At 45.2% G+C, this 22,795-nt stretch overlaps 1 protein-coding gene across 2 annotated transcripts in view; it reads right to left on the reverse strand.

Moving 5' to 3' along the window:
* Positions 1-22,795, reverse strand: part of Ire1 (serine/threonine-protein kinase/endoribonuclease Ire1) — a 388,825-nt gene that overhangs the window by 362,462 nt on the left and 3,568 nt on the right. For both annotated transcript variants that reach the window (XM_068388550.1, XM_068388551.1), the window contains exon 2: positions 13,472-13,592. In XM_068388550.1, the coding sequence (XP_068244651.1) occupies positions 13,472-13,592 (121 nt within the window). The remainder of the gene's footprint in view (positions 1-13,471; positions 13,593-22,795) is intronic.

The following is a 22,795-nucleotide window of genomic DNA, read 5'->3' on the forward strand; positions in this document are numbered from 1 at the left end:
GAACCGGGAGAGTGAGAACGAGACAGTTCGTCGCATTTCCACCTCCTCTTCGTAGGTCTTGACGCCTCAAACTTCCATTTGCGTCTGGGAGAGGGATTCGGAGAAGAAACAATCACGTCCGACACGCCTTTTCCGTGGCGGTCAAGAGCAGCCTGGGAATTGGCAACAGGACTGTCTGAGGAGACGGCTGACCAAGGGTACGTACTGTACCTCTCACCCTCTTTCGGTTGTCAACGTACCTTCTCCCTTGATCCTGGGAGCTTGGTAGAGGTCTAGACCTAGGGTAATGACAGGTTCGGTCAGCCGCCACCTCCACTGCACTTTCACAAGTACTAAAATCACTTTCACTGGGCTTACCTTTAAAGGCCGCAAGTTGTTCTTTAATGGCCTTCAACTCGGCAGCCATCCTGGCGTACCGAGGGTCATATGCAGATACAGATCCTGTAGAAGGGGCAGGAGTTACTATCTCAGGGGAAGGATCAACTTCCAAAGAGGAAGTAATTACAGGTTCAAAGGACACATCAACACTAAGCTCGCTAACAGACTTAGATTTAGACCTAGAAGCTCTCTTAACTCTATCGAGCTCTAGTTCACGCACATAGCGCTTCATAGCCAACTAATCCTTTTCATTCACTCTTACATTCCTCGCACCTGTTATTAATTGCACATTCAAAACCCCTACAACCCAAACACACGGTGTGAGGGTCTACCAACATTTTCGGCAACCTCACCTTGTATTCCTCATTCGCACAAACACGGAAATGAAGTTTATTACTCATAATGAACAAAAGCAAACAAACATGACAAATTTGTATATAATTTGCATTTTCCTAACTATACAAACCTTAGCTATTTAATAGGGGTATTACTTTCGGCGTAGCAGAAATGACGAGCCATTAGAATTTTAACGAGGGTTTACTACCCCATCGCTAGTTAGCGGGGGTAGGGGAGGGTAGCTTGCTACCACCACCACCCCCCATCACACACCTGTGCTTGAGCTCACTTTGCTTGGAGGGTGGACTTCAAGAGGGATAGGGCTGGCGGGCAAGTTTGATTAAATAGCTAAGGTTTGTACAGTATAGTTAGGAAAAATACAAATTATCTACGAATTTGTCATTTGTTCCGTAACTGACATACAAACCACTCTATTTAATAGGGGTGACTCACCCATTAGGAAGGGTGGTCATCCCAGCCAGTACTAGATTTTTGGCTTTGCCCGGGGGCTCGTTATTTGAGTGTCAGCGCTCAAAATAAGGAGTCCCTGCACCTCGCTAGAACCTTGCAACGCAAGGACTGCGGCCTACGCAAGCTGTGTATGAAGGTATCATGAAGTGTGACTCGTCCTAGGAAGTTGACCTGTAGTTCTTTAGATGGAAACTTTAGGCTAGGACTCTCCCAATACCACCTCGTCAGGGTATGGGGACGTGACAGTATTAGATTAATACTAGGAACACAAGGAAACATGGTTTACCTGCAGTGGTTTGAGGTCAGCTATGCAGAGAACCCAGGATGCTGCTTTCCCCAAGAGAGGGGAAGATGAAGAAAAGAATAAGGGCGAGACAAACCTTTTCATTCATGCAGATTAAAACCGGGTAACAATTCCCTCAACCCTCTGCTACTTGTCCAATAAGGAGCTTGAGGTTTTAAACCAGCTGTTGTGCAGCCACCACAGGACCGATAGAGAACATATCGAGCCTCCTGTGGGTCACGTCTTGCAGGTAGTGGGCTGTGAAGGTCGTTTGACGCTTCCACACCCCAGCTTAAAGAACCTGTGTCACTGAGAAATTCTTTTTGAAGGCCAGAGACGTAGCTATGCCCCTGACATCATGTGCTCTAGGGCGACGTAACGGAGGAGGGTCTGGAATCAGGGACAGATGGATCACCCTACGAATCCATGCCGAGAAGGAGTTCTTAGTAACCCTCCTCTTAGTCCTCCCTGTGCTAACAAATAACGCTTGCACCTGAGGACGGACTGCAGCCGTTCTTTTGAGATATACAGTGAACCCTCGTTTATCGCGGTAGATAGGTTCCAAACCCGGCCGCGATAGCTGAAAATCCGCGAAGTAGGGATACCATATTTACGTATTTATTTAAAATATATATATTCAGACTTTTAAAACCTTCCCTTTACGTAGTACTGTTAACAAACTACCCTTTAATGTACAGAACACTTAATGCATGTACTACAGTACCCTAAACTAAAACAGGCACAAATATTAAAGGCGATTTTATATCATGCGTTTCCTAAACACGCCAAAAAGCACGAATAAAAAATGACAACCAATGTTTTGTTTACGTTTATCTCTGATCATAACGAAGAAACAGACACATTTTCACATCTGTTTATAGGTTAGTTTTTGCATTGACAGCAATCTTACCAAGTATTGATTATATGTTGACTTTGTTATTACCAATGTTCTACTTAATTTTCCTTAGAACTTCCAAATAAATGAAATGAATGCCATTTATATAAAGTTTTTCTTTATGACGCCGCCTGAAACGGAAACCTTCCATTTGTTTACACTCCATCTTCGATCATAATAAACAAACGAACGCATTAAACACACATGCTCAAAGTGATAACTAATGATATAACAAACATTTAGTAAACATTATGTTACAAATATTTTACTTATCATATCCATATAAATTTCTAAATTCGTAGCAGAGCTGGAAACCTTTTTTTCCTTATGCGTTTAATCCACAATAGCAAACTGCCGCTAATGACAGAATGATAATTTACGATAATTCTAAACTGTTACGAAAGATAATTGTTCTTTCCATATCCAAAATACTTTCCCTAACTTCAGTTATAAGTCAACTTGTACCCACCTCACCATATGCAAAAATAGGTAAAAGAAGGAGAGAGTACTAGGCCATTTTTAAAGTCATCGAAAAATTAAGTTACCGCTATTACATTCGATGTGACAGAGAGAGAGAGAGAGAGAGAGAGAGAGAGAGAGAGAGAGAGAGAGAGAGAGAGAGAGAGAGAGAGAGAGAGATGGTTTTAAATGTACTAAATAATAAATATGATAGGTTATAACACATTGGTGCTTATGTAATATTAACTGTATAGATGGTTTGAATAAGTTAAGAAATGGTGTACAGTAAACAATTCTTTGTTAATGTATTCGTACCGCGCATATTCTTGAGAGCAGAAGCTAGACATCAGCTGATGTGATCACAGCCAAAAGTAAAACAAAAAGTAAAAAATACTCGATTTTTAAAACATACCTGAAATTTAAAAACACAAGTACATGTTTTATTATAGCGCAATTGACTATTTAAAAAGTAAAAGTTTTCTGGAATAGAATGGTGTTTCCTAAAAAATAGTAGTTTGCTGACAAAATCGGATACCGTATTTTAAGCTATGATTGAAATGGATGTATACACGGTATAATTTTTTCATTTTGTATTTAATTGACACACTAAGAAAACCGATTTTGGTTTCTTCATCTATTTGTAATTATTGTATAACACGAGAGAGAGAGAGAGAGAGAGAGAGAGAGAGAGAGAGAGAGAGAGAGAGAGAGAGAGAGAGAGAGAGAGAGAGAGAGAGAGAGATCAGCTGTTGTAATCGAATACCGTGTTTTTGTTTCCTGTACCTCCTGAAGCGAGGAATTGATCGCCACAACTAACAATATTCAAGTTAATTTCATTCTTAAACTCAAGTTGCCATATGAACTAAGGTTTTATTTCTTATGGAGAGAGAGAGAGAGAGAGAGAGAGAGAGAGAGAGAGAGAGAGAGAGAGAGAGAGAGAGAGAGAGAGAGAGAGAGAGAGTTTTAAATGTAATAAACAAAAAAATATGATAGGTTATAACACATTGGTGCTTATGTAATATCAACTGTATAGATGGTTTGAATAAGTAAAGAAATGGTATAAACAATACTTTGTACGCGCATATTCTTGAGACCGGCAGCTAGACGTCAGCGGATCTGATCACAGCCAAAAGTAAAACAAAAAGAAGTCAACAATACTCGATTTTTAAAACACACCCGAAATTTAAAAACAAAAGTACACGCTTTCTTAATGTGCAATTAACTATTTAAAGAGTAGCAATTTTCTAGAATAAAATTATGTTTCCCCCAAAAATAGTGGTTTGCTGATGAAATCGGATGCCGTATTTAATGAAAAAAGTCCGCGAAGTCGTGAATCCGCGATGGTCGAACCGCGAAGTAGCGAGGGCTCACTGTAGCCTCAAACTCCTTACTGGGCACAGTAGGAGATGGTCTGAGTCATCTGTTACAGAACGTAGACTCGAAATTTGGAAGGAATCGAACCAAGGATCCGCCACTCCCGGATTCTGAGTCTTAGCAATAAACTCAGGGAAGAATTTGAACGTTACCTCCCCCCATCCCCTTGAATGGGCGATGTCATACGAGAGACCATGAAGTTCACTAACTCGCTTGGCCGAAGCCAAAGCTAGTAGGAACACCGTCTTCCAAGTTAGGTGGCGATCTGAAGCCTGGCATAATGGTTCTTAGGGAGGTCTCTTAAGAGACCTGAGAACTCGAACCACGTTCCATGGAGGAGGTCTCATTTCCGACTCAGGGCAGGTAAGTTCGTAACTTCGTATGAGTAGGGAAAGTTCCAGCAAAGAAGAAATGTCCATTCCTTTGAGCCTGAAGGCTAGACTTAAGGCTGAGCGATAGCCTTTCACCGCCGAGACTGAAAGGCGCATTTCTTCCCGCAAATATACAAGGAACTCCGCTATTGTTGGAATAGTGGCATCGAGTGGAGAGATACCCCTTCCACGACACCAACCACAGAAGACTTTCCACTTTGCCTGGTAGACAGATGCGGATGACTTTCGCAGATGCCCAGACATCCTGATCGCAACTTGCTGCGAAAATCCTCTCTCAGCAAGGAGATGCTGGATAGTCTCCAGGCGTGAAGTCGCAGCGAAGCTACGGCTTTGTGGAAAATGTTGGCATGTGGTTGTCTGAGTAGATTGTGTCGTGGAGGGAGTTCTCTCCGAAGTTCCATTAGGAGTTGCAGAAGGTTCGGAAACCATTCCGCGTGATGCCATAGCGGAGCTGAGGGTCATTGAAAGATTGACCGATATTCTGGTCTTGTTGAGCACCCTCCTTATCAGACAGAACGGGGGAAAGGCGTTAACGTCGATGTTGTCCCACCGTTGTTGGAAGGCATCTTGCCAGAGTGCCTTGGGATCCGGGACTGGGGAGCAGTACAGCGGAAGCTTGAAGTTCAGAGCTGTTGCGAACAAATCCACAGTCGGGGAACCCCAAAAAGTCAGGAATTTCTTGGCTACTAGATGATCCAAAGACCACATGGTACTCACTATATGAGACGCTCTGCTCAGATTGTCGGCGAGCACATTCCTCTTGCCTGGAATGAAACGTGCCGATAGTGGAATCGAGTGGACTTCGGTCCATCTCAGTATCTCTACTGCAAGATGGGATAGCTGCTTCGAAAAGGTACCTCCTTGCTTGTTGATGTAAGCCACTACTGTGGTGTTGTCGCTCATCACCACCACAGAGTGACCCGCCAGGTATTGTTGGAACTGTTGAAGGGCCAAGAAAACGGCCTTCATCTCTAGGAGATTTATATGGAGGAACTTTTCTGATTCTGACCACAGGCCTGAGGTCGTGTGGTGTGCAGTACAGTACGTGGGCCCCCCACCCTTTCTTTGAGGCGTCCGAAAACAGCATCAAATCCGGGGGGAGGACGAGAAGATCCACTCCTCTTCGTAGGTTCTCGTCTGTCACCCACCACTGGAGGTCCGTCCGTTCCGCAGGTCCCATAGGGATCATGACATCCGGGGAATCGTAACCTTGATTCCACCGGGACTTGAGTCGCCACTGGAGTGATCTTATCCTGAGGCGACCGTTGGGAACTAGACGAGCCAAAGATGAAAGGTGACCGAGGAGACGTAACCACGATTGGGCAGGAAGTTCTTCTCGTCTGAGAAAAGGGCTTGCGTCCTTCCTCAGCCTTGCTATCCTCTCGTCTGATGGGAAGGCTTTGTGGAGATTGGTGTCTATAATCATGCCTAGGTATACCAGTCTTTGAGTGGGAAGCAGAGAGGACTTCTCGAGATTTACCATGCTCCCTAAATCATGGCAAAGTCCCAGAAGTTTGTCTCGGTGTTGAAGAAGGGATGACACCGAGTCTGCTAGGATCAGCCAGTCATCCAGATAACGGAGGAGACGGATGCCGATCCTGTGTGCCCACGATGATATTAGGGTGAACACTCTGGTGAAAACCTGTAGTGCTGTGGAGAGACCAAAACACAGCACCTTGAACTGGTACTCCTTGTTGTCTAGGCTGAATCTTAAGTACTTCCTTGAAGACGGATGGACTGGGATCTGGAAGTACGCGTCCTTCAGATCCCGTGTACACATGACATCTTGTGGTCTCACTGCTAGTCTGACCGTGTCTGCGGTCTCCATGCTGAATGGACTTTGTTTGACAAACTTGTTCAGAGCCGAGAGGTCGATGACTGGTCTCCAGTCTCCAGACGCCTTTCTTTACAAGAAAGAGTCGACTGAAGAAGCCTGGGGACCCGTCAAGGACCTCTTGGAGAGTGCCCTTCTTCAACAGGGTCTGGACTTCTGCCCGAAGGGCTTGCCCCCTTGCTGATCCCATGGCAAGGGAGCTCAATGACACTGGATTCGTCGTCAGGGGAGGTAGAGATGTTGTGAACGTGACGCGATATCCCTGACTGATTACGGAAATCGTCCAGGAACCGGCCCCGAGTTGCTGCCACCTGTCTGCGCAACTTTGTAGGCATCCCCCCAATGGTGGACATGCAGGGGGACTGCCAATCCTAGCGTTTGCAGCCTCGGCTACTCCCTCTAGGATTTTTACCTCCCCTGGAGGACTTTTTGCCTTTCTTGTCCTTGACAGGAAAGGGCTTAGACACCACTGCCTTTGCTGCCTTTGTCGATTTCGTGGTCTTGGTAGGACGGGACTACTGGGGTGCTGGAGGCTTATAAGGCTTGAATGTCAAAGCCCTATGCAGGAGGGAGTCTTGGTGGGACTTCCTCCACCTCTCAGCAGCATGTTCCACATCTATAGGCTCAAACATATTCCTTCCAAGGAAGAATGCCTGAGCCTCTTTATCTCAGTGCTAGGGACCTTCTGATGGAACCTCTCAGCCACCGCATCCCGATGTTTCAGGATGGTGTTCGCCCACAAGTTCGAGACTTGGTGGGCCAGAAACTCGATCGTGCGAGTGCCTGAGAGGAGGAACGTCTCCATAGCTTTCCTGGTACGTTCTTTGGAGAAATCCTCCGAACGTATCAGGATACCTAAGGTCCCTAACCAGATATCCAGCCACGAAGTGGCTTGCATAGCACACTTCGCAACCTTCTCCTGGTTAAGGATCTCAGTTGCCGAGAATGAGACCTGCCGGTTGGAGAGTCTCTCAAGGGGGACTCCCCTGGTAAGCTCTTCCAAAGAATGGTGAAGCGGTAGAGCTAAACAAGGCTCCTCCAAGATCTCGAAGTACCTCCTCTGCTGTACGCGAGGAGGTGGGAGAAGCTTGTTGCCGGCACTGGAGCGGTTGGAGGAGGCTAACTCAGAGAGCTGAACCGCGATCTTGTCCCTGGTACTTTTAACCCCCTGAGACCAGGGCAGATCCGCCGCACTGGCCTTAGAAGGTTTTTGAGTTCCAAATACTCCGTCCAAGACCGTGTCTTTGCCCTCTCGAGGGGGAATCTCTGGGTCAGCAAACCCATTGAGAGTCCCCATAAGTGTCAGAACCTGCCAAAATGCATGTTTCCTGTCCCCAAAGGCTCTTTTTGGGGAGAGTCATGGACGTTCTTCGAGTAACTAGCTGGCTCCGTCCTAAGTCTCGTCGAGGATTTTGGCAATGTCTTCGAGTCCTTTGACTCCCTCCTGGGAGGGATGCAGGACTCCACCAAAGACGGAGGCAAGTTCTTTTCCGCCCCTACCCGGGAAGACTTTTCAACGCAAGGTGGGGTTCCCCTCATTGGTGCGATGGGGGAACGTCTCACCTCAAGTGACTCCCTTGAGGACGGGAAATCCTCGTCCGACAAGGAGGGAGAAAAAGTCTGGGGGGGATAGATGACCTGCCTCGAGGGCTTACGAGGAGAAAGCTTAGTTCTTAGAGAAGTCACCGCGTCCGAAGCTCCTCTTCTTCTCTTCAGAGGGGTAGACGCAGCCAAGGATTTGTGGCCCAATTCAGAGAGAACAGGTTTGAAAGCCTGTATAACCACTCTGATTAGTGCCCCAAACCATGGCTGTTGGCTGACAGCTGTGCTGTCAGATACTCCCTCTGGAGGGACAGGGATCGACAGATCCCCGGGAGGAGTTTCCATAGGGGGTTCCCCTGAAAAGAAAAAGAGAAATGATCCTGAACCTTTCTGGAAGCTTCCCTTCCACCGCCGAGCGCGCTGTTCTGCGCTTGCTGGGACGCGAACGTGGGGATGGCGACCTTGCCGTGCGTTGTCCTGCAGCCTTGCGTGCGGGAGGGTAATGGCGCTCGCGCGCGGGAGGGTATTGGCGCTCGCGCGCGGGAGGGTATTGGCGCTCGCGCGCGGGAGGGTACAGTGAACCCTCGTTTATCGCGGTAGATAGGTTCTAGACGCGGCCGCGATAGGTGAAAATCCGCGAAGTAGTAACACCATATTTACCTATTTATTTAACATGTATATTCGGACTTTAAAACCTTCCCTTGTACGTAGTACTGTTAACAAACTACCCTTTAATGTACAGAACACTTAATGCATGTAATACAGTACCCTAAACTAAAACAGGCACAAATATTAAAGGCGACTTCCTATCATGCGTTTCCTAAACACGCCAAAAAGCACGATAAAAAATGGCAACCAATGTTTTGTTTACGTTTATCTCTGATCCTAATGAAGAAACAAACGCATTTACACATCTGTTTATAGGTTAGTTTTTGCATCAATTATATTGATTATTCAGTACAGTATGTTGATTTGGTTATTACTAATGTTTTACTTAATTTTTCTTAGGACTTCCAAATGAAATTTTTTTCTTTATGACGCCGCCTGAAACGACGGCGTCATAAAATACGCTCAGTAAACAAACTAAGGAATTTAACCCGCATGATGAAAGTGATAAATAATGATATTACAGTAAAAGCTTTTATAAAATATGTTATTACAAATATTATTTACCGTATCTATATAAAATCATACATACGTAGCAAAGCAGGAAAACAATCTACGAGAGAGAGAGAGAGAGAGAGAGAGAGAGAGAGAGAGAGAGAGAGAGAGAGAGAGAGAGAGAGAGAGAGAGTTGTTTTACATACGTAAATGTAAATTTTAAACAAAACAAAAATAGCCCCATTTCATATAAAATAGATTACAAATATTTTACTTTATCATATTACAGTAGTCTGTATAATACTGTAAAGTTCAGTACAGTATGTTGTTGTTATAGTCGTGGCGATGAAATTCTCACGAAACAAAAACACGCCATTTGATTACAACAGCTGATTCATTCTCTCTCTCTCTCTCTCTCTCTCTCTCTCTCTCTCTCTCTCTCTCTCTCTCTCTCTCTCTCTCTCTCTTCGTGTTATACAATACTTACATTTAGATGAAGAAACTAAAATTAGTTTTCTTAGTGTCAATTAAATACGAAATGAAATAATTAGGCCGAGTCTACATCCATTTCAATCATAGCCAAAAATAGGGCATCCGATTTCATCAGCAAACCACTATTTTTTGGGAAATATCATTTTATTCTAGAAAATTGCCACTCTTTAAATAGTTAATTGCACATTAAGAAAGCGTGTACTTTTGTTTTTAAATTTCGGGTGTGTTTTAAAAATCGAGTATTGTTGACTTTTTTTTTTTTTACTTTTGCCTGTGATTAGATCAGCTGTCATCTAGCTGCCGCTCTTGAGTGTGTACGAATACACTAACAAAGTATCATTTATACCATTTCTTAACTTATTCAAACCGTCTACAGTATACAGTTGATATTACATAAGCACCAATGTGTTATAACCTATCAAATTTTTTTGTTTATTACATTTAAACCCCCCCTCTATCTCTCTCTCTCTCTCTCTCTCTCTCTCTCTCTCTCTCTCTCTCTCTCTCTCTCTCTCTCTCTCTCTACCTATATCTCTCTCTCTCTCTCTCTACCTCTCTCTCTCTCTCTCTCTCTCTACCTCTCTCTCTCTCTCTGTGTGGGCTACTTTTCACTACCTTCCATTCCTTACCTCTCTCTATCTCTCTAACAAATGATATCTTTGTTGCTCCTCAAAGTTTCATTTATATTGAAAATCAATCATGATTCAATTTTCCTTACTTTCTCCAATCTCGCACCATCGGTCACATCGCGGTATTTTCGATATTTCCGGAAAATCCGCAATATATGTATAGACATGGGTTATGAAAAAAATCCGCGAAGTGGTGAATCCGCGATGGTCGAACCGCGAAGTAGCGAGGGTTCACTCTATTGGCGCTCGCGCGCGGGAGGGTATTGGCGCTCGCGCGCGGGAGGGTATTGGCGCTCGCGAGCGGGAGGGTATTGGCGCTCGCACGCGGGAGGGTATTGGCGCTCGCACGCGGGAGGGTATTGGCGCTCGCACGCGGGAGGGTATTGGCGCTCGCACGCGGGAGGGTATTGGCGCTCGCACGCGGGAGGGTATTGGCGCTCGCGCACGAGAGGTTATTGGCGCTCACGCGCGGGAGGGTATTGGCGCTCGCGCGCGGGAGGGTATTGGCGCTCGCGGGCGGGAGGGTATTGGCGCTCGTGCGGGGGAGCGTGTTGGCGCTCACGCGATGGGAAATACCCAGGGTCGCGCGCGGGAGACTGCTGGCGCACGAGCGCGCGCGCAGGGGACTGCTGATGCGCGTGCATGCAGGCGAGTGATGGCAAGTAGAAGCGTGCGCGGGAGACACAGGAGAGTGCGCAGGAGGCTGATTGTGCGCTCGCGAGCACGCGGGTGAATGTTCGCACGCGGGGCGCGCAGGATCAGGATGATGGACCAGTGGGCGTGCGGGCGAGAGATCGCACGCCCCAGAAGATGTCGTAGGGCACATGCGCGCAGGAGAGATATCCCTTGCGCGCGGGCGCGCTGTCGGAACCTGTGTGCGTGGACGCGCGTCAGGCTGGTGGAGCATAGCTGCTGGAGGGGATGGGAGTGGGCACGCAGGGCGCGTGCGCGTATCCTCGTAGGCGCGAGCAGGTGAACGCACGCGATTGTGCGCTGGCGAGGGATGGCGTGCAGGAGATAGCAGGCGGCGCGTTGGCGAGCGCTGGAGTGTAGGTGAAGTTCTTGACTTCCCTACAGCCCCCAGATCCGAAGATCGTGGGGGCGCGGGAGATGGCAGTACGTGGGTGCTGGCGCGCGGGAGATCGTTGGCGCGTTGGAGAGCGCTGGCGCGTAGGAGAGCGCTGGCGCGTAGGAGAGCGCTGACGCGTAGGAGAGCGCTGGCGCGCAGGGTGTTGGCGCACAGTAGGTTGATGGAGCGCAGTAGGTTGATGGCACCCAGTGGCGCGCTGGCGCACAGGTGAGCACTGGCGCACAGGTGAGCACTGGCGCACAGGTGAGCGCTGGCGCGCTGTCTCAGGTAAAGCCTTGTGTACAGGAGACCGTCGGCGCACATGATCATCATGGCACGTAAGGGACGTATGCGCGCGATGGCGCGTAAGCCTTTGTTGCCCCGTAAGGACCGGTGCCTGACAATCATGATAGACAGGGTTTGTCAGCACGTAAAGCGCATCAGCTGCCAGGAACGGCGACGGCAGGTGTGTCGGGTGGAAGGTCGGCGTGCCCTTTGAAAGGACGACCTTCCACCGAAGGAGATCGCGAACGATCCGCAGAGAGGTCCAGAACCATAGCAGGAACAGTCGGTGATCGTTGACGAGGCTCCTCTGCGGCGGACTGCAACGACGATGATGAACCGCTTTATAAGGTGAAGGAAGGCCTCTCCGGCGAAGAGGAAGGCAAGCCTTGCAACGTATGCGCCCTCTGGGGGCCGTAGGATCAGCAAGCTGACCTTCAGCAGTCCTCCGAAGAGGGGTCTCTGTAAGTGAACTCCCCCGAGGGAGAGAATCACCGGCAGGAGAGACTGTTGGACTTAGTTTCTCCCTCGTAGGTTGAGCAGGAACAGGAGAAACTAAGCCTTCAGCTACTGCGGGATGAGAAGAGGCAGAGGTATTAGGAGATACCGCATTGGATACCTCTGACACCACAACGTCAACAATTGACAGAGGATCAACCTCTGCCAAAGTGGGCGATTGCTTGACAGCGGTACCCAATCGGATGATGTCAAGAAGAGCTTCCTTGGAGGGCGAACCCTCGAGCCCCAAGGAAGACCAAAGCTGAAAAAAATTGGTTAAAGATAAATCCTCCCCCGGGGGGAGAGGTGGAGCTGCCTCGCTAGGGTAGGCAACGCCATCTCTCGAACCCCGAGTTTGGGAAACAGAACCACGATCTACGCTACCACTCGCCAGTCTCTCAAAAGAGACCGATCGAGCGGGAGCTTCGGAGGAGGTTTGGACAACGGACGAAGAGTCCTTGGGATTTTCTACTTTCAAAGAAAACTTCGAAGGAGAAATATCCCGCCTGGACTTCTTACGTCGCCGAGAAAACCTCTCCCACTGGGAGGTAGACCACTCCCTACACTCACCACACTTATAACCACTATCACACCGTTGGCCTCTACAGTAAAGGCAAAGGGTGTGAGGGTCTGTCTCGACCATCGACATGAATGTTCCGCAGGGGTGGTCGGGTAATCCAGGACAGGTGCGCATAATCGCAGAGGCCAACTTCACACTGAAACCTGTGAAAGAAAATGCAGAAAAGCATTAATGGCTGTCAAGAGCGAGGCAAGGATGAGAGAGGACACGTCCGTCTACCATCCGAGCCGAGAGCAAAGTGAGCGCAAGCACAAGTGTGTGTGAGGGGGGGAGGGGGGGTAGCAAGCTACCCTCCCCTACCCCCGCTAACTAGCGATGGGGTAGTAAATCCTCGTTAAAATTCTAATGGCTCGTCATTTCAGCTACGCCGAAATTAATACCCCTATTAAATAGCGCGGTTTGTATGTCAGTTACGGAACAAACAGAAATAACAAAACACGATTGCCGAATCCCCAAATCAGTGTACTTCACCAAATAGCAGACTGGTACAGCGATACAGGGAAAGCGAAGAACAAACTCTAATGACGGACCAACGTGTTGTCGATCCGGCAGGCAGAGATGATCTGAAGAACAGAAAACGGGAATGATTCCAAGTACCACCCTGTAAGGGTTGTTAACCACCTAACCGCACCACCACCACAAGGCGGTTGCCGCGATTTTTGAAAAATTCTGCCGAAAGTCAGAGACTTATAGCTATATATATATAACTGCCAGGTAAGTTCTATTCATAAAATTTAAACTTTTTAAATTCTAAGGGTAAGTGTTGGTTAAACCGGGCTTTTGGAGAAGCAATATGAACATCAGGGGAGATTCATAGAAATAATAACATTACTGAAAACAGCAAATTACAATATACCATCTCTAAGTGTCCATTTAAGAGCCCCAGATGATTTTGTAATAGCATGTAGAGCACCATCAAGAGTTGAAACTAGAAGTGTTTCCTCATTTGATTCTGAGAGGAGGCCAGTATTTGTAATCTGAAAAGAAAAAATATTCACAGTACAGTATACTGATATAACTCACTCATTTTGCAAAAATAAACATCACGGGGCCCTTCACAAGGGCCAATTTTCAGTGGGTAATGGCTGCCACAGTTTCGTGGCAAGAAATGAAATGTATGTATTGCTAAGACTGCCCACACATAAGCCTATTTGTGAGCATTTATAGAAATTGTATTTTTGTAAGTAATTTGTATTTTTCTTAACTATACAAACCTTGAGCACTTTACAATGGATATTATTTCAGCATATGCTGAAAACTAGCCAAAAGACTTTTTAGCAATTTTAACTACACGCCGCTAATTACCAGGTGGGGGGGAGCAGCGGGTAGATTAGCCACACTGCTCACACATTCACCAGTTGAGAGTCATCACTTTTTAATTGCGGGCAGGACTTTTCTAGGGGTTTGGTGATGGTGGGTCAGGTATGTGTAAAGAGCTCAAAGTTTGTACAGTTGGAAAAAAAACAAATTACTTACAAATTTGTAATTTTTTCCAACTCAAATACAAATGCTTTTGCTCTTTACAGTGAAGACTCACCCTTAGGTGAGAGGAAGTCCAAAAACCAACTGGCGTGTTCCTTTACCAGGGTGTGACTCTGTAGTTTGCACAAGCATAATAGAGTAATCTTGACACCTCGCTAACTCTCAGAATATGTGAGAGAGCCAAAGACCTGGTTAACCAAGTGAATGTGTGAGAACTCGGCAATGTGACTTGACCAGGTAAGATAATATTTGGAGCTGAAGTCCACATTTAACCAAGACATTGCCCAATTCCACCTCGCAGGAAGATCGGGGACATAACAAATATATAAATATATATCAGGTAACACAAGGTATGATGGTATCCCCTTGCAGTAAAAGAAGGTCAACTTGCAGAGTTCCTTGGTTGTTCAACCCCAGGAGAGGGAAGAATTTAAGATGGAAAGACCAGTCACTTGCACATTCATTCTTGCCTTATACTGGGTATAATCTGCCCTCAACCAACTGTTAATTATCTTACAAGGGAGCTGAGGTGCTTGAAACCATGTTTTGTGCAGCCACCACAAGACCTATGGAGAAAGTGTTCAGGTTCCTGTGGGTTATGTCTTGCAGGTAATGGGCTGTGAAGGTCATTTGACACTTCCACATGCTAGCATGCAATACCTGCACCTCAGGTATTTTATTGAACACCAGGGACCTGCTTAAGGCCCTAATATCATGAGCTTTGGGTCTTCGAGTCTGAGGATTAGTCTGGAATAAGGGCTCTTTCTATCATTTGCCTGATCCAGGCAGAGAGAATATTACGTGGTATTTTCCTCTTGACCCTGCTCGTACTGACAAAAAGTCTGTTAGTCTGTGGGCGAGCTCTTGTGGTTCTTTAGAGATAAGACCTCAGAACCCTGACCGGGCAAAATAACAGCTTCTCGGGATCATCTGTTACAGAATGTAGATTCAATCTGGAAGGGCCAAAATCTAGGATCCGTAACAGTTAGATTTTGAGTCTTAGCAATAAACTCAGTGATGAAGCTGTGTCACCTGCCCTCATCCTGTTGAGTGGGAGACGTCATACAATGGACCATGTAGCTCACTGAATCTCTTAGCCGAAGTAAAGGCTAGAAGAAAAACCGTCTCGAGTGTCAAGTCACGATCTAAAGACTGACAGCGGTTCATAAGGAGCTCCTTTCAGGATTCGTAGCCCATGTACTATGCTCCAAGGAGGAGGTCTAACTTCGGACTGTAGGCAAGAGTGCTTGAAACTTCGTTAGATGAGGTCTAACTTCCAACTGAGGGCAAGAGCGCTCAAAACTTTGTATGTGGCAAGACAATTTCGTCGAGGAGGAAATGTTAACCCTTTTACCCCCAAAGGACGTACTGGTACGTTTCACAAAACTCTTCCCTTTACCCCCATGGACGTACCGGTACGTCCTTGCAAAAAAAAATGCTATTTTAATTTCTTTTTGCATATTTTTGATAATTTTTTGAGAAAATTCAGACATTTTCCAAGAGAATGAGACCAACCTGACCTCTCTATGACAAAAATTAAGGCTGTTAGAGCAATTTTAAAAAAATATACTGCAAAATGTGCTTGAAAAAAAAATAACCCTTGGGGGTTAAGGGTTGGAAATTTCAAAATACCCTGGGGGTAAAAGGGTTAACTGCTTTCAATCTTAAAGGCGTGGCTCAAGGCCAAGCGATAGCCTTTTACTGCCTGAGGTATAAAAGAAACTTTGCTATCACCGGGATAGTAGCTTCGAGAGGAGCGATATCCCTTCCATGACACCAACCACCAGCCATACGGCAGCTGAAGAGGAGTCCTGGAGGTATCCAGACTTCCTTTTCACGACTGACTGCAAAAAGCCTCTCCTCAAGAGAAGAGGCTGGATAACCTCCAGATGTAAATATGAAGTGAAGTCACGACCTTGTGGAATATCTTTGCATACGGTTGTTTGAGTAACTAGAGAAGAGGTGGTAGCTCTTTCAGAGCTTCTTTGAGCCAATGTATGCCGCCACATCGGAGCTATGAAGGTCAACAAGAGATCCTGTGATGCCCTTACTTTGTCCATGAGTTGTCTCACTGGGTATACATACTGCGGGAAATGCATAAACATCCATCTTGTCCCATCAATGTTGGAAAGCATCCTGACAGATGGCCAGAGGATCTGGTACTAGCGAGTAGTACTAAGGAGTTATGGAGAACACCTCCAAAAAGGAAGCAAGGAGGAAAAACAAAGTTCCGCCTGCTGAGGGAACCGAGCATGCTGAGCAAGCTCAGGCCGCTGGGAGCACTCAGTACAATAAGCAAACTCCGCCAGCACTCACCCAGAAGGGTTCGAAGGCCCGACAGCTACTCAGGAGAGAACCCATCCCCAACTCTTATACTGCTGAGGAGTTACGGAGAGCACATCCACTAGGGGGCGAGACCTGTTGGTGAGAAAATCCCCCCAGAAGCTGGGGAGGATGAGGGGCTGTGGCCAACCACCTGCAGAGGCAGATGCATGCTTCTACTGTGCCCCATAAATCAGCAACTCCAAGAGCCATTACTTAGCAAGGAGACAAAAAAGCCCCAAGGACGACACGGGGTGCTACAAGTGGCAACAGGAGAGATTCCTCTGCAGTCGTAGGTGCCACCGCTTTGCTGGGGGAAGCAGTCACGCCCTAGGAAAGTGAGGGTTATCAGGAGGGAACAAGTCACCAGAGAAATAAGTAAAGAACTCTTCGACGTTGGGGAAAACCCTCTGGGAGACAAATCCCTTTCTGAAATTTTCTTCTGTCGCCTACCGACCTGCTCACCCGAGAACACTTTATGTGTACAGCCAGTCTCATCATTAGTGATGGAAAGAGACAACACGTCCTTCTCCACTAAGCCAAAAAGAAAAAGTGGCATGATACACTTGGTGAGTGTGTGAACAGGGAAGCTGGTTTACACCCCGCTATTTCCCGCTAACTAGTGGCAGGTTGGGTACTTTCCTAGTATTGCCCCACCACTAATTTCCGATATAACCCCAATACTATATTTTTGGTTCGGTTAGGTTTGATAATTCAAACCTAACCTAACCTAAAAAATAGTATTGGGGTTATATCGGAAATTAGTGGTGGGGCAATAACAGTTAAGTACCGCAGGTTGTCATACCTTGTGTAAAAGCGTACAGTGAACCCTCGTTTATCGCGGTAGATAGGTTCCAGACGCGGGCGCGATAGGTGAAAATCCGCGAAGTAGTGACAGCATATTTACCTATTTATTTAACATGTATATTCGGACTTTTAAAACCTTCCCTTGTACGTAGTACTGTTAACAAACCACCCTTTAATGTACAGAACACTTAATGCATGTACTACAGCACCCTAAACTAAAACAGGCACAAATATTAAAGGCGATTTTATATCATGTGTTTCCTAAACACCTAAAAAGCACGATAAAAAATGGCAACCAATGTTTTGTTTACGTTCATCTCTGATCATAATGAAGAAACAAACTCATTTAGTGTACACATATATGTACGTATAGGTTAGTTTTTGCATCGATTATATTGATTATACAGTACTGTATGTTGATTTTTTTATTACCAATGTTTTAGTTTACGTATTTTTCTTAGGACTTCCAAATGAAATCTTTTTCTTTATGACGCCGCCTGAAACGACGGCGTGTACGCTCAGTAAACAACCACGCTCAGAACAAACAAGGCATTTAACGCGCATGATAATAGTGATAAATAATGATACAGTACATACAGTATTTACAGTAAAAGCATTTACAAAATATGTTACCTTACAAATATAAATTATACAGTACTTGTACGTAGCAAAGCAGGAAAACAATTTGAGAGAGAGAGAGAGAGAGAGAGAGAGAGAGAGAGAGAGAGAGAGAGAGAGAGAGAGAGAGAGAGAGAGAGAGAGAGATTGTTTTACGTACGTAAATGTAAATTTTAAACAAAAAAAATATGATAGGTTACAACATGTAGACTTTTAAAACCTTCCCTTTAACTTAATGCATACAGTACGTACATTACTAAACTATAAAACATGTTAAAGTAAAAAATAAAGATTGTTACTGTACTCACCACGAAAGAAGTTCAAGAAAAACTTGAATGACGATGGCGATGAATTTGCTGCACAGTAGAAATGATGATGATGAAGCTGATGATGTGTTCTACTGTGCAGTCAATGATAGTATTTTACGTCTCTTCAGACGGAGGTGTCTTTTCCTGGGACACCTCTTCAACTTCTTCAATTTCTTCCGAAGGCGTACTAGCAGGAGGAACTGGCTCTTTTTTGCGAGGCTGGAAGAACATTGTGATCGGAAGTTGTTGCCGCTGCTTCTTTTTTCGATCCAAGAGCATCCTGTAGGGAGTCATGATGTCATCGACCTTATTTGAGAATTGCATCGAGCGAACCATATCCTCGTCCCACTCTTGTAACATTTCTTTCGCCTCCTTCATATGGTTGCAGAACTTGGCAAGCCGTTCTAATGTTAAGCCCGTTTCTTCGACATTTTCTTGGGTCTCTTCCTGGGTACCCTCACTCTCTTCCTCACTTGCCGATTTCGTCAGGTCTTCGAGGTCTGCGTCAGTTAGGGGCTGGGAATGGCAGTCCAACAACTCGTCGACGTCTTCAGTCGTCATGTCGCCAAACCCGTCACCTCCAATTATGGCAGCCAACTGCACAGATTTCCGTATTGCAGAGTGTTGGATTTCCGACGGAGTAAATCCCTTGTCGTCGTAAACAATATCGGGCCACAGCTTCTTCCAGCTCGCATTTACGGTTGCAGGTTTCATCTCTTGAAGTGCCTTTTGAATATTCTGCAGGCACGTGGCTATGGTGTACTGCCGCCAGTACGCCTTCAAGTTGAAATCTTCATCCTCGTCATCTTGGGCAGCATCCACACACGCAACGAGGTCCGCCAAGGTATTCTTCGTGTAGAGGTCCTTGAACGCCCTGATAACCCCCTGGTCCATCGGTTGAATTAATGACGTGGTGTTGGTTGGCAGGAACTCAACCTGAACGCCCTCACGCGACAGGTCAGTTGCGTGTCCACCAGCGTTATCCATAAGGAGAAGGATCTTGAATGGCAAGCCCTTCTCTAAGAGATATTCATGGACTTGCGGGATGAAACACTGGTGGAACCAGTTGGAGGTCAGCATCTTCGTAATCCATGCTTTTTGATTATGCATCCAGTACACGGGAAGGAGATTCTTATTTTTATTTTTCAAAGCGCGAGGATTTTTCGACTTATAAATAAGCCCCGGCTTTAACAAAAATCCAGCAGCATTGCCACACATCACGAGGGTAACGCGATCCTTGAATGCCTTAAAGCCAGAGGCTTTGGCTTCCTCTTTGAACAGGAAAGTTCGCGACGGCATTCTCTTCCAAAACAAGCCAGTTTCATCCATATTAAACACTTGTTCCGGCTTGTATCCACCTTAAGCGATAATGTTCTTGAAAGTCTGGTTCACGTAAGTTTCAGCAGCGGCAGTGTCAGCGGAAGCAGACTCCCCATGCAGGGAAACGCTTTTCAGGGCGAAGCGTTTCTGAAACTTCGCGAACCATCCTTTGCTTGCGGAAAAACGTTTCTGAGGCTGGGAATCAGTGGATGTCCCTGGTTGAGGATCATCTGCATCATCATCATCTTCAGCATGGTTGCCGTCGTCGTCTTTAGGTTCCTTTGCAGCAAAATTCTCATATAAGCTCAAAGCCTTTGTTTGGATGGTGTTCGTATCCAACGCTATGTTCTTCTTCCGGCAGTCGGCAATCCACACAGCTAAAGCACCTTCCATGCGTACGATCGTTTTATTACGCGTTGTAACGACTCGCTTCGCTGATCTGCTAAAGGTGATTGCAGCAGTCTTTCTAATGTTCGCCTCGTCCTTCTTGATGTAGCGAACGGTGGATTCGTTGATGCCAAAATGGCGGCCGGCGGCCGCGTAACTTCTACCATCTTTTAACATGTCGAGAAGCGTAACCTTCTCAGCTATCGTCATCATCCTTCGGTGGCGTTTAGGCTCACTACCAGCCTTACTAGAAGCAGAACGCTTGGGAGGCATTGTAACAGAAAGTTCAACAAAAAGTTCAACTTAAAACAGTCGCACACAGCACAGATTAAACTTCACAAACTTAAGAACGTCTACTCAGCAATACGTGGAAAGAGAAAGTGAACGATGCAGCCCCGCGAGAACTTTGATGCTGCGGGTAGAAGATGCGGGCAAAACACCAATCACAGGCTAGATAACAAAACTTGAGTTTTGATTCGTCATCTATCAGCGCTTGAACCAATCACAACCCGTCTTACAGTACTATGGCGCGTTGGTTACTCATAGAAGATGCCCCCGCGCATACTGAACGTACGTAGATTAAGTACAATACCGTAATAATAATAAATAATGATAATAATACTGTACAGTAATAATAATAATAATAATGATTAATAATAATAACAATAATAATTTTATTAACAACAACAACAATAATAATAATAATAACAATAATAATAAAAATTTACGTACGCTATTTTACGCCTCTCTCTCTCTCTCTCTCTCTCTCTCTCTCTCTCTCTCTCTCTCTCTCTCTCTCTCTCGTACGCTTACAGTATTCGAAATGTGATTTTTGCAACAAAGAATATTATTGGATGCAGTACTGTACTACGTACGTATACATACAAAAGATTCATGGAAAAGAAGCACATCCATTACAGTACACACCATTCTAATATGGTATGACTGCATCTGATTTGCGTTTCATGTTCGATTTAATTTTACTACGTACTGAATTATCGTATGATCACATTCTCTTTTCGTGTTTTATTTCTTTCTGTGCTGAATTATATATCATATGTAATGCAATGAACAATCAGTAAGAGCAGATATTACTAATTACAGTATTAATGGAATTACAGGTAACAAAATATCGTATTTGGTTGTCTTCAGATTTCGCGGTATTTTCGAATTTTCCGGAAAATCCGCGATATGTATATATATATGGGTTATGGGAAAACCCCGCGAAGTGGTGAATCCGCGATTGTCGAACCGCGAAGTAGCGAGGGTTCACTGTATAGCTAGTTTTCTAGCAAGACAAAGTAATATATACTAGTATGTCGTTTCTGAACAAATTGCTTTTGTAAAGAAGTATCGGGATGAATATACTGTAAGGAAAATTGTGATGAACTGTGTTATTACCAGGTTTGATTAGTACAACTCCATCTACTACAATCTACCTTAAGGGCAACTTAAGAAATTATAAAACATAATAAAAAGAGGAGCAAGAATGATAAAAGGTATCCCATCCCAAGAAAGGATTAATTCTATACTACAGTGAACCCTCGCTACTTCGCGGTTCGACAATCGCGGATTCACCACTTCGCGGGGTTTTCCCATAACCCATATATATATACATATCGCGGATTTTCCGGAAAATTCGAAAATACCGCGAAATCTGAAGACAACCAAATACGATATTTTGTTACCTGTAATTCCATTAATACTGTAATTAGTAATATCTGTTCTTACTGATTGTTCATTGCATTACATATGATATATAATTCAGCACAGAAAGAAATAAAACACGAAAAGAGAATGTGATCATACGATAATTCAGTACTGTATACAGTACGTAGTAAAATTAAATCGAACATGAAACGCAAATCAGATGCAGTCATACCATATTAGAATGGTGTGTACTGTAATGGATGTGCTTCTTTTCCATGAATCTTTTGTATGTATACGTACGTAGTACAGTACTGCATCCAATAATATTCTTTTTTGCAAAAATCACATTTCGAATAAGCGTACGAGAGAGAGAGAGAGAGAGAGAGAGAGAGAGAGAGAGAGAGAGAGAGAGAGAGAGAGAGAGAGAGAGAGAGAGGCGTAAAATAGCGTACGTAAAGCTGTATTATTATTATTGTTATTATTATTATTATTGTTGTTGTTGTTAATAAAATTATTATTGTTATTATTATTATCATTATTATTATTATTATTACTGTACAGTATTATTATCATTATTTATTATTATTACGGTATTGTACTTAATCTACGTACGTTCGGTATGCGCGGGGCATCTTCTATGAGTAGGTAACCAACGCATCATAGTACTGTAAGACGGGTTGTGATTGGTTCAAGCGCTGATAGATGACGAATCAGAACTCAAGTTTTGTTATCTAGCCTGTGATTGGTGTTTTGCCCGCATCTCCTACCCGCAGCATCAAAGTTCTCGCGGGGCTGGATCGTTCACTCTCTGTTACCGCGTATCGCTGAGTAGACGTTCTTAAGTGTGTGAATCTGTGCTGTGTGCGACTTTTTTAAGTTGAACTTTTTGTTACTGTAAATCCTACTGTAATGGCTCCCAAGCGTTCTGCTTCTCTTAAGGCTGGTAGTGAGCCTAAACGCCACCGAAGGATGATGACGATAGCTGAGAAGGTTACGCTTCTCGACATGTTAAAAGATGGTAGAAGTTACGCGGCCGCCGGCCGCCATTTTGGCATCAACGAATCTACTGTTCGCTATATCAAGAAGGACGAGGCGAACATTAGAAAGACGGCTGCAATCACCTTTAGCAGATCAGCGAAGCGAGTCGTTACAACGCGTAATAAAACGATCGTACGCATGGAAGGTGCTTTAGCTGTGTGGATTGCCGACTGCCGGAAGAAGAACATAGCGTTGGATACGAACACCATCCAAACAAAGGCTTTGAGCTTATATGAGAATTTTTCTGC

This window comes from Palaemon carinicauda, chromosome 15, assembly GCF_036898095.1.
Source record: "Palaemon carinicauda isolate YSFRI2023 chromosome 15, ASM3689809v2, whole genome shotgun sequence".
NCBI lineage: Eukaryota > Metazoa > Arthropoda > Malacostraca > Decapoda > Palaemonidae > Palaemon > Palaemon carinicauda.